Consider the following 12,683-nt stretch of genomic DNA (forward strand, 5'->3'; position numbering starts at 1 on the left):
TTATAGTCATTAAATTAGGATAGGATTCAATAGAATTAGGACTTTCTGAGTAATTGCAAACTTTCACAAAAATTGGTCAACTGTTTAGATAGTTTTAATAACCTTTTCGTCTTCTTTTTCTTGACAATTCCACTTTAAGAGTTCGTGGTCTGACATATCAGACCTGTCCTGCCTCGTGTGTGATACTGCAAGCTTATGATATGTCAATACATAAACAATCCTGTTCAGTTTGTCTTACTAACTGAAAAGATTTGCACCTGAGGAGTATGCAAACAGATGCACGGAGGAAAGACCTTGTCCTTCTTTGGCACTATACAACCTCGAGAGGTCTCGGCCTGCCATTTCTGACTTTCTGTGGCGTACGGGTAGGTAGTCTGGATGGGATTTGAACCCCGGTCCTGTCGTGTGAAGACCGGCGCCGCTGTCGCCTCGGCCACTGGACTGCTTCAAAGGAGGAAAGACCAGAAATGTAAAAATTACTGTACATCGCTACAGAAACACATCGTGTGTTTGCCTGAACCCCCCTTTCTCCCCCACATAGAGACCAATAAAGGAGAGAAAGGATTAAGAGGCGAATGAGGTCTCAAAGACCCAAAGCCTCTATAAATAAACGAAAAATAAAGTAGAAGAATTAGAGCTGTAACGAAAATTGAAGAGCGATTTATTTCAACCTTCCTAGACAACTCAGCTACAGAATCGGTTTGGAATCTTTCCCTGGTAACGACATTCCGACACTCTGCAGTGTTCTCCAGAGACTCTAGCCTTCCGCTGTCTTCCTTTCGTCCTCTCCCTAGCCTTCCCCCCTTACCTTTCTTTCCGGTACGCGATTAGTCGGCACTGCGAGACGATCTGCAGCATTCCCTTCCAAACCTGGGACGTGGCTTGTTCGGCGTAACCAACAGCCCGGACCAATCCCTCCCTCTGAATGTCGAGCAGTTCGGCATAGTCCAACGGTTGCTGTTGTCCTCAACCCGGTATTAGCCCATTACCACCACCCCGGATTTTTTCCATCTTCCCCTTCCTATTCCAACCGAAACTCCGAAACCCCTACAAATCCTATAGCCTTTAAGGCTCAAGATAAGTAAGGGATTCATTTGAGATTCTAACTTAATTTTTATCTCTTTCTATTTTCATTGCGACGGCCCGTATACATTTTTTATAACTCCAGTACTCAGAAACGCCACTCAGACGTGGACTCTGTCCGCAACTAACTACTCCATATCGAGAGTTTGAGATCATCTAGACCTACACAGAATGTTTGGTTCCGTTTTGAAGTCGTTCAAAACTTCAGCTATCTGGGGACAAAAGCCAGCACTGATAATAAAACAGACATGGAGATAAGTGTGAGGGCCCATCGGTTACTACAACTACAGCTTGAGGAATCTTCTCCACTCAACATACTTAACCGACGAAACACTCTTAGCTGCATTCATGAGAAAGATACTCAAAAGGATTATCGACTCCGTAGTTTTGGAAGGATGCGATCTTTAAAGAGGATACGCAGCTATAAAAGCGGTCATTTCGAGTTGTCCAATAAGACTCACCAGGCTTCGGTGGGCTGGTCATGTCATGCGGATGGCACCGGACGATCCAGCCTGTAATAAAGTTTAATGCGGTCACAAGTCCACCTCAAGCATGTCCAGAGAAGGAATGGTAGGATCGAGCGATGGCGTTCATGTTTCGGCTAGAACGGCTGGGATAATTGATTGGGAGACGATAGCGCTAGACTGTGAGCGGTATCGAGAATTGTTGGATGATCCTACTATTGTGTAGCACATTGGACTCACACTGCTCCGACGAGTTGTACTTGCCCTGAGAGTGGCACCGTACGATCTAGTCCGAGTGAGTGATAATGTGTACGGACACTGAAAGACTAGGATATAAGATTGCCCCACGACGTAAGTCCGGAACGGTATGAAACGCGCAAAACTAGTTAGTATCTGAACGGTAAGTAATCAAATAACGTCTACGCTTGCAACGACATAAGTCTACTTGAATTCTCGGAAGCGATAAGTGGCCCAGTCGATAACCCTAAACCGCAAACACATTTCTCCAAAAACGCATCCCCGCTTATCAGTAACCTTGAAAATCTGTTTCATATTTCACGGTGAGTCTCGCTTTCTCCGTCACTCAACCATGCTTCTAGCTGTTTAGTAAGCAATCTGCAAACGTAGCGCAAACACACCATGGATCGTGATATAACGCTTACGATCGCCGTAAACAATGCGATAAAAACTAACCATACTATTGAACGTACCTCGCCAGCTCTAAGCACTCGCATTTTTGGCTGTGCAGTGTTGGGAAAATACCGCTCTTCCCATCTTCACTCGCGACCACGGATTAGCTTCATTTTTTGTTGTTGATCATCTTAGTAGCAGGGATGTGCAGTGTGTACATCCCTGCGGTAATACATTACGTGCCACGCTGGTAGCTACAAGCGCGCTCACTTTTCTCCACTGTAGCCATATAAAACGCGTTTATCGTGGCGAATGTTACCGCATAAAGTGTGCGCCACTCGTTCCAGGTAAACGTAAGCGCCACCATGAAACAGTTACTGCTCGCTGCACTGCTGGCTGCCCTGGTGCCCTTCAACGCCCTCGCCAACGACACCAAAGGGCTTACGATCGAGAAGAGCTTTTTGCAGTCGGTGCACGACTGTGCCGAGTACCTGCAGGTGTCCAAGCACCGGCTGGTACAGTACCTCGCGTACGAGTTTCCACCGGACGACGAAACCAAGTGTTTGATCTACTGCGTCGGTACGGATCTGCGCTGGTGGAACAACACGTGCGGACTGCAGATTCCGGCCATCGTCAACTTTTTCCAGCCCGTGCTGGGCGATCGGCAGTACGAGAAGCGCACGAGCGAGTGTCTCGAGCGGAATGTGTACGGCAAGAACTCGCCCAACAGTTGCTGCAAGGCGTACGATGCGTTCCAGTGCTACTTCCGGGAGTTTGGCAATCTGGTAACCTGTCCGCAGTATGTGCCGGCCACTCAGCTGCAGGCAACGCAGGCAGCGCTCGATTGTCTGAACATGCTGCGAGTTCCCGTTGATCTGTTGAAGTGTTACAGTAAAGGAAACCTGCCCGATGTGCCGGAGACGCGCTGTCTGTATCACTGCATCGATCACCGGACCGGACTGTACACAACGGAAAGTGGCCTGTGCCTGTCGCGGTTTTATGTGCGTGACTTCGCGAAGCCCGATCTGCGGTATCTGAGCAAGGAGACGAAGGCCTGCCGCGATCGCATTCGACAGTCTGGGTGTGACGTCTGCTCGGAGGTGTACAACACGCATCGAGACTGTTTGGCCGGTATCGGTGTGGAGGGGTACACGGGTGGCATCATTACCGAGGCGGCCCGCATTGCTCTGACGAATCTTGGAGTGTGCTGTGAGGAGCCACCGCGGCAAGCTTCGGTGGAGCAGGTTGAAGAGGTAGGCTACAGTTATGCCTCCTACCAACCGGCAGCAGTGGCCAGTGGTGCGTGTAAGACTTGCGGCACCTCGAAGGTGCCGTTCGCTCCGGTACTCCCCCGGCCTGCGGTAGTTCCAGCGCCAGTAGTTACCTTTAAATCACCGGTCTATGCACCCCGACCATCGGCGTGCTCTTCGTGTGGATCCGTCCCGAAAGTGGTTCCGATGAGCGAGAAGCATCCGGCAGCCGAGACTGGTGGACATAGGCCACCACCGTACGTGAAGCACGTAGCCCATCCAGGATCGGGAAGGCCACAGTTGATGTACTATCTGGCGTCGGCAGCATCATCGCCACCTGCTGTGGTGGAACCGTGTTCGTGCTCTTCGTCACAGGTCGTCAGTAAACCGGCGTTCTCTGCCTTCTCGCCGCGATCGTACCCTGAACGATCGCACGGTCCCTATCCGTCGTGTCGCACCTGTAAGGCGGAACACTTCGGAGTAACCCCCTAAGTAGATTCGTTATTTATTAATTTTACAGTTAAAAGAGGTTCGTTAGTAGAAATAAAATTGACGAAAGAATAAACATATGACTGTATTGCGGTAACAAAACAGAAATCACACCAACAATGGCCGCTTTCTACAGCTACGTGCCAAAACCCCCCGGGGCGACTCCGGGGTGATAAAGTATAAACATCAACCAACTCGGCAACAGTGTGTTTTGCCATTTTGGAAAGCATTTTCCCACTCGCAGATAAACAACGTACCTGTGCGTGCGGCCATTACGTGGACGACGTTGTGAAAACAACGCCATATTGCTTATCAAACAGCTCGGAGCTGTTATGCATAAAACCCGGCCAGTTATTTTAACTCCTTGCGTGGCAACAAACACCATCAACGTCTTTTATTAACCGATAAAACAATAAATAAGTAACCAAACTCTCTATGCCTAGTGATGTAACGGCCCCACGCTAGAAGAAGAACTTCCCGAACGGCGATGAGTTCTTCATACAGCGGGCACAGGTTATTCTACCGGTGGGAGTGATTAACAGTCGGCCACAGTTTTGACAGTTCAGCTCCTTGTAGTTGTAGTCGGATATTGACGGGCAAACAGTGGTAGTTGTGACGGGAGTCTCTTCCTGTGCCAAACCCAGAGCTCGCTGGGCAGCCTTCTGCAGCACGTCATACTCGAAGAATGGTCTGCCCAGCTCTCCGAGCACATCCCGATAGGCGACATACACCTCCGTACACTGTTCACCCACCGAGCCGCGCAGTTCGTGCAGCTTGGTTTGCGTTTCCGGCGCCAGGTACCGTTCGTCCGGACTCTCAAAGTCTCGGCTGTACAAGCGCACCACATCGAACCCGCTCTCGACGTGGAACACGCCCGTGCGCAGGAAGAAGCAACGCAGCAGACAGCGCGTTTCGGGCGCATCTGGGAAGCTGCCGGCACCGTAGCTCCTCAACAGCTTCTCCGGTATCTGCAGAAACTCGATACAGTCCTGGGCGGCGTGTACATGCCGTGAATCGTCCTCCGGATAGAACAGCGCACAAGGCAGCAAGTTCCCGTAGTACTGCAAATAGCATCGGAAGCTTTCGTACGCCGAACAGCAGCAGTCGGCGTCATCGCCACCCGGGAGTTCCTTCTCCAAACATTCGGCCGTACGATTTTTGTACTCTGCGTCTGCTGGATCGGGCTGGAAGAAGCGTTTCATGATGGCCGGCTGCACACCGGTCGTATCGTTCCACCAGCGCAGATTGAGTCCTACGCACCGCAGCAGACACTTCGTTTCCGGATCGTCCGGATAGTGGTTCGAGGCGTACTCCGCGTATCGGTAGCCCGGTACCTGCAGATACTCCATGCAGTCTTGCAGCGCTCGGGAGAAGCTTTTCGTCAGGGCGAGGTGTGGCACATCGAGTGAACTGTCACATCCGGCCAGGGATGAGGCGATCGCGGCGAGCTGCAGCAGCAGCAGCACAGTGCACCCAGCTCGTGAGCTCATGTTGGCGGCCATGGCGAGTGTGCAAGAAATTATGAGAAATTACCAATAATTGTCCGGCCAATTATTACGCACAGTTAGTGGACAGGTTCCGTCCGGTGCAAGTGTGTCTGTGGCTGTCGGTGGAGTGGTTTGCCCGGCCCGGACGGTACTGAACTGATACGACCGGCATGAATATGGATGAGCTTTTATAGTGTCCCCTTGCGTCGCCGTTCGCTCCACGCCCCTCGGGGCGTTCGGGGCACATCCGTGCCAGCCTATCTCTATCGTCCACCGCACCCGAGGAGTGTCCCGGGACGGCACCGTTCGGGACGGCATCAGCAAGCGTGGTCAACCGTGGGCCTCGAGCATGTTGATTTCAAACTGCACGTGCAGTATGCCGGGTGACGCAATCGGTGCATTAGGAGGCCCTCGTAGGCCCCCCCCCCGAGGTCAGCATACCCAGGGGTGCGAAAGTACTATCGGACACTTGGAGTTTCTTCTTTCCCCCCCCCCCCCCCACCGCATCCCCTGTTGGCCATTACGTTTATCGAACACAAGGAGCTCAGTTACTAGGCCACTGGGTAGTTGTAGTGTGTAGCTCTATTTACAATCAACATTGGATTAGCGAAAAGGAAAACAACACGATACCGCAGACTGGGTAGTTGGGCCAGCCGGGTTTTCTTGGGAAAAAAAGTACAAGGTTTCTGTTGGTAAACTTAAACCTAGAGTGATAGTGTTGGCTAGCGTGCTACTCAGTAGTAAAATTGTTTGCAATGTTTTATTTTAAGCACCTCCCAACGTACGACTGACGTAAGCGTCTGATGGTAGTAAAGTGGTGGCGATTTTTGTTTTGTTTTTTGGTTTCCAATAGCCAAAAATGCACTCCCTTTATCTTGCGTCAAAGCGTGAAAGCTTCCTTCCCTAAGGCGGGACTTAAACTTCGACAAAAAGCGATCGAAGAAATGTAAGAAATGCGCGGTAAAAAGCAATAAAATTGTTCAGACGCCTTCACGTTTACGGTTGTTTACGTTTGCGGCTTACTACAAGTGCCAAAAAAAAAGACCAAAAGGTCCATTCATTCATTTGTGTATGATGTTTCTTCTCAGTTTTTCACTTGTGCTAAGCTTAACAACTTTATCACAACCGTACGCTGATTGCTAATGAAACCCTCCGGTATGAAATGCATGTTTCGCTTGTTTGTGAAACGATTGTACGTTTGGGTTGGCTATGAGAGAGCAAAAAGGTTGAAAAGCAATACGGTATAAATTTCAGCTGACCAGCAGATCATAAAAAGGGACTGGTTGGAGGATCGCAGTTAATTAAATTCTCATCATAAACCAATGTCATTGAAATTATGACCGCGGCCGGAGTATAAAATCACTCAAAAGTGTAAAATCCACGGTCTGCCCACGTCATCTGCACGATGGGATTGTGAGGGACAAATTAAAGTCATGTGAGGTTATCGGGTAATTTTTTTAAAGTTATAATAAAATTCTAGAATCAGTTATTAGAGACTTCTAGCCTATTGTTTACAGATAGTGTTTCAAGAAAAAAATATTTACAATCTTATGGACACATTTCACCGAGTTGAAAGGAGCGAGTCATCGAAGTTTGAGAAGCCCATTTTGAGGATAATGCTCGTTTGGATTTCATTGCTAAAGTGGTTATTCGCAGAGACGATCGTGCCATACAAGCAGAACTTGTCTAGATCAGAAGCTGGGTTTCTCAGATTCAGGATTCTCAGATCACAAGCTGGGTTTTATTGCGGACAGAGCCTTCAAAAAACAGAATCTTTGCCATCGTCGCATTTGATCTACAATTGAAAAAACCCTAACACTCAGTGTACGCGTTACATACTGTCACAGACGTACGTGTGATGTTCGATTGATCATCTGCAGAGCCAAAAAAATTGAAGATTTCGAGGAAAAATGTTTCCTGCATGTTAAAGCTTTCGCATGACAGCTTTCAAAGCATTGTTTACGTTCTAAACCATCAACTTATGCGACGGAGTTAAGCTTTTTCACAGCTTCCATCCTTATGCGAGAAATTTCCACTGAAAAGCTTAAAAGTATTGTGTACAAATAGAGTTCTATTCCAAACTGAGTCCGAGCTGAGTCAATTTGCGGGATCGGAAGGTGTGAGAAATCCAGCGCCTATGGGTCGAAAGTTAGACCAAAATATCGCATGGTATGATGAGCATGAGGAATCCGCCGAACTGCCTTTTGAAGCCTGACCAATGAAAAATCTGGGGAATTAATCAAGACACACTTAAAGAACACACGTAGCGGATACAATCGATCAATTTAGGGCAAGGCTGGAAGAAAGTGTTCAATCTGGTCGAGGAGATTTATTTGCTGAACCCGGTGAGAAGCGTAAGGGCAGAGGCAAGATTGTTGGCGTATGATAGGTAAAGCTGCCTTTTTTGCTTTGATATCAAATTAACCCTGTATGCTGAAATTATTTGTTTCTGGTCCACACATTAACTAGTTTCGCCATTTGAGATGGTCCGGAATATTGACTAGTTCACAAGAATATTACCTTGACTTGGGCAAAAATTTGAGGTGGTGTTAACATGCGCTGTGACTGAATTGTCTGCTCTGTTACGCTTGCCTTATAAATAATGCGTTTCTACAAATCGTATTATATATTGATGTAGTATCTGCTGCCGTGGGATTGTTTTTTTCCTGTCAACTGGAAAACTGTGTACTTATGTATTTAATTTGAATAATGAATAATTTCTCTTGTGAGGTGATCTAAGCAAGAACATTCAATAGGATACAGTAAAATCATCACCATCATAAGGTGTTGTACTCCGGCCGTGCTCACCAAGAATAAAAGGTGCCTTTCACAGACTGCAGAAGGAAATGTGAGTCCAAACCAATGTGAAACTTTTAAATTTAGTTTTAGGCAATACGGCCATGCTGTTCTTGTTGAATAAAAAATGGGTGCTGTGCTCGATCAGGCCAATCTGCCATCTGTCAAAAGTTGATAACTATATGATCTACAGTAGCTGACACTAATATTTTGCATTGCTTGTATAATATTTGTTAAACGAGGTGAGACCTAGCCTATACTTGGATGATCGTTTTGCCAATAATTAATTCGATCAAAACCTTAATAGAAATCACGAATCCTTACCCTTAAGATATTTTTTTAAATTAAATATACATAAGCAAATTGTCCTCACCATGTCCACCTGTGCAATGTGTACCAGGTTGCCTGTTCCAGTTTTCGAAAGGTGTACAGCGCGCCGTGGAATGGGGGATAAAAATCCTGCTGCACAACATTGCAGTGTAACTGCATCGTGCCTAGGGGAACGTGGCACGCACAACGAAAAAATAAAACCCCCTCCCGTAGAAGACATAAGAAGCAACACGCACTCCCTATAATTTGCATCTCCGCCCATGAAATCGGGCAAGACCAGCCCTGGTCGCGTCGCGAGGTACACCGCTTCGATCGTCCAGCACGCACTTAATGAAGCGCTTTATTTTATTACCGCCTGATTGAAATCGAGCGTTAAAAAACGGCTGGCCACTCGCCCGGCCCGGTGTACGTACCGCCCGATTCAACCTAATGAACCGTCATTAGCTTCAGGAAAATAAATAACCATAACCATGCGGAGGGGAAAAAAAATCCTTGCGCCTGCCGAAGTGTACTGCAGCAGGGACACAGAGCGCTACCTGTGGTGATCTTAAAATTGGTGCGCTATTTCCGACTCATGTGGACATTAAATTTGTGATGAGTGCGTGACTGCCCTCGACCAGCGAGGTAATGATGTTTTAAACAAGTTAACTCAGTTGTGCGTTCTTGAGCGATGTTTTAGTTTATTGTTTTAGTTCCACGAGAATGATCGTGTGCCGTATTCCCACGTAAGCAGCATCATTAATCCAGCACGCAAGAAAAAAAATCGGCGTGGTACCCGAACCTGTCACATTTGTCACGCTGACATCTCGAAGACGTCCGCAAGACAAACACAACGCCCGAATGGTGATCGTGCGCGCTCATATAGCTTTCATACCGTTCTGCAACAACCACCGCAAACATTAATTTATTACACATGTTTTACCAATTCGTGGGCTCACGGGGTTGTTTGCTTTGGTCTCGATTTGCGATGGATTAAATTCAAAACTGGTACGAACTTCACGATTAAATCACCCAAGAACGTGAGGATCGACAGGGAACGCTCACAGCAAAAAAAAAAAAGCAATCAAAAACATGCGCAGCCTGCTCACGCATCGAGAGCGTTCGCGTCGCGTCGTTATTTTCACACCGAAAGAGTGGAAAAGTGTCGCGGACAAAAATTAAGCAAACAAAACCCGCGACAACGCGAGAAAAAAACAGGGTGACACCAATGTGTGTGCGAGAACCAACCACCCTTGCGGCGTTCTTCAATGCGTCTTCCAACGCATGCCGGGGCGAGGACTGTGCAACGAAGAAATCTTTCTCCCTCTCTCTTCCTACTGCCCCGAAACGATCGTTTGTGGTTTGGGATTTATTTTTGTGAAGCACACAAAAATAATTTATGACCCCGTGGCGTTTGGGTTGTGTGTGTGGTTTATCGGTGCAAAAAGGTGGCGGAACTCTCCGAGTTGCAGTTGACGTTGACTTTTTTTTGTCTACGGAAAAATCCGCCTGTACGGCGCGAAAAATCGAAAATAAATCGTCTGTCAAAGTCGGCGTGGAGGATGTGGAACCCACTAACGCACACACACACACACCCCAAGCTCATGGGTGGGGAGAGAGAGAGTGAGATTAAGCCAAATGCAAATGCAAACTGAGGTGCAAACAACATTGCCGGTGGAGCACTGCGAGCACTCGAACCGCGGTCCGGGCACGTCCGACCGGCGGACCCATGCCACAATGTTCTACACAATGCGCCGAACGCCCGGAAGAGCGCGAAACCACGATCCTCCTTCGCGCCCCAACAGGAGGCTAATGCAATTGCAGCTTGCCTGATCGGATCGGACAGCTTGCGATGTGCGGGATCTGGGCCGCGGTACGTGTGCGTCGGAATTCAACGTGACAGCTATAAATGGGCGATTGGATAAGATCGTTTGAACGTGAACATGCTGGGCGCGTTTGTCATATTTGCTCTCCACAAGACGCTTCAAGCTGCAAGCTTTTAAACCAGCGGCTTATTTTAATGGAAGGTGACAATGCTGAAACGGGGATTTTTTTTACGGAGTTGGAGTGCGCCAGTGTGCGTGTACGGTAATCTCGCTGGGCGGTTTAGGGCGGAAATTTATTTGTCTATATTATACATCCGGCTTTATGGGTCTTTAAGTTAAGGGTGTACGCTCGTGTATCTAGTATTACGTTAAAACAGGTATAATTTGAAAGAAAAACATTAAATCCCCTTTAAATCGTTAAAAATGCTTGGTGGATTGCATACATTCAGGCGTAACAAACATCGTACTATCGTTTGCTAATGATAACCAAATTAAATCGAATCATGTGCCATGTTTACTGCCTATCAATTACGCATAATTAGGCAGGCATGGTTGGCTTTTATTATCGGGCAATCATTTTGCGGTTTTACGTTGCTTTGTAACATACAACCAGTATGCCCAGTTTTGTGCAATAATCAACGACAATTGTTAAGGTTTTATGCTCGTTTATGCATTTTGCATGATGGATGAAAAGGTTCGAATTAATATCCACACTTCCTCCACAAAACATTCCCATTCAATTTGTTTTTTAATTTGCTTCTCTCTGTCTCTCTCGTCGTGGGCATGACGCTCATCATGGTTTGCTGTTGATTCGAATGCGTCCGGGAGAATGTACGCATACATGCATTGGAAAGCAATTCCAATTATGATTTTATATTAAATTTCATCATCACTCTCTGGAAAATAAGAAAAACAGAACAGACACAACAGACGGTTGGGCGAGCTGTCTGATCCCGTATTAACCTGTCGGATTACGTTGCATGTTAGGAGTGGTCAGTCTTGTCTCGATCTGAGTCTGATGCTGGGGCAGTTAGGTGTTTTCGATTAAACTAATGTTGCTGTTTTCCAAGTTTGCTACAGATTTTGTAAATGGTATTAAAAATAGAATAGTCATAAAATTATATATAATTGAATATACAATACACTTGGAAATAAAGATGCAGAATGCGCCTGGATGGCTGCAATTAGAATAGCTTTGCTAGGATTAGGGAATTATGTTTGAATTGATTAAGCAGGACTATTGAGAATGTGACGAAAAGATATAAGCGTTCATTGGAGGCAAACCATCGACTCGGTAACAGGCGAACTTGAGCTGCGACATTTCACATCCACGCATCACCACATTTACCCTTGTTTGAGCTATATTTGAACAATTGGTCAGTGTTCTCAGGAAAGAAATCTGCTTAAAAAAGTTAAACTCATCATCGCCAGCAAGAATTGATAAAGAATTATAAAGAAATAGTTCTTGGTTATTTGCAGTCAATCCGATCTCTACCACAGGGATAGAAGTTTATGCTGTGTAAGATGTAAATCGTTTGCTCTTCAGCCCTATGACATGAACTTGAAGGCCTAACTGGCTGACCACCGCAGTTGAAAATAGCCTATTAGTGTTGATGCCCGAGTCTTGAGAATAACTTTAACCACAGTGCTTGCACTGGGAGTCAGAAGCTGAAACCAGCAATCCGACAGAAGTGAACTTTAGAAAGGTGGCTTTCTTGTGTACAAAGTTTAAACCTTTCACCAGAAGCGATCAAACGAAACTTTGAACGTCATGCATTCAGTTCAGATCTTGCAACCCTGTGGCATCTCGAAAGTTCTTCTTTTTCTTTGACCCAACGACCGCTTAGGGTTATGCCTGCCATTTCGGGCTTACTAGACTTAATGATACCACGTAGTTGGATAGTCAGTCCTCATCAGAGAAAGTCTGCATCTTGAAAGTTATTACTTCCGATATTATATTGAATATTCTTAACTTTGTTGCCTTTGTTCAATGTCAAAGTTTTTTTTGGTGAAGTTCACTCGGTTGGTAGTAGAATTTATTGTTGCTTCAGAGAATATCGTTCGCATGATGCGAATATCAGGAGATATTCTGGCAAGAAATTCTCCTCGGACTCTTCATGAGGTATACATCAGTAAAGATTAAATATAAAAAAACGAAAAGTAAGACAATCGCCATGAAATTCTGCTCCAGGACGAATATTGCGCTTCAATAGTGCTCAGGAACAGCCTTAACTTTGGTGAGGATGATGGAGAATTTCCGGTCATACTGCATTGCTACGGCACTATAAAGAACCGGTCATACTACAGCCTGAGGAATCTTCTCCACTCTAAATTCTTGTCGCGACGGAC

At 46.5% G+C, this 12,683-nt stretch overlaps 3 protein-coding genes across 4 annotated transcripts in view; 1 reads left to right on the top strand and 2 right to left on the bottom strand.

Moving 5' to 3' along the window:
- Nucleotides 1-12,683, bottom strand: part of LOC118503416 (reversion-inducing cysteine-rich protein with Kazal motifs) — a 46,944-nt gene that overhangs the window by 19,756 nt on the left and 14,505 nt on the right. The gene's annotated exons all lie outside the window — the stretch shown is intronic.
- LOC118503418 lies at nucleotides 1,769-4,339 on the top strand. Its single transcript, XM_036036653.1, has one exon. The coding sequence runs from the start codon at nucleotides 2,543-2,545 to the stop codon at nucleotides 3,917-3,919; it is 1,377 nt and encodes a 458-aa protein (XP_035892546.1). The 5' UTR covers nucleotides 1,769-2,542; the 3' UTR covers nucleotides 3,920-4,339.
- LOC118503419 (general odorant-binding protein 69-like) lies at nucleotides 3,983-5,724 on the bottom strand. The gene has a single exon (XM_036036654.1). It carries the CDS (start codon nucleotides 5,416-5,418, stop codon nucleotides 4,378-4,380), a length of 1,041 nt encoding a protein of 346 aa, XP_035892547.1. The 5' UTR covers nucleotides 5,419-5,724; the 3' UTR covers nucleotides 3,983-4,377.

The sequence above is a fragment of the Anopheles stephensi genome, chromosome 2, assembly GCF_013141755.1.
Source record: "Anopheles stephensi strain Indian chromosome 2, UCI_ANSTEP_V1.0, whole genome shotgun sequence".
Taxonomy (NCBI): Eukaryota; Metazoa; Arthropoda; class Insecta; order Diptera; family Culicidae; genus Anopheles; species Anopheles stephensi.

Excerpts from the sequence above, each read along its gene's own strand:
- LOC118503418 (XM_036036653.1), top strand. The coding sequence starts at position 2,543 with ATGAAACAGTTACTGCTCGCTGCACTGCTGGCTGCCCTGGTGCCCTTC.
- LOC118503419 (XM_036036654.1), bottom strand. The coding sequence starts at position 5,418 with ATGGCCGCCAACATGAGCTCACGAGCTGGGTGCACTGTGCTGCTGCTG.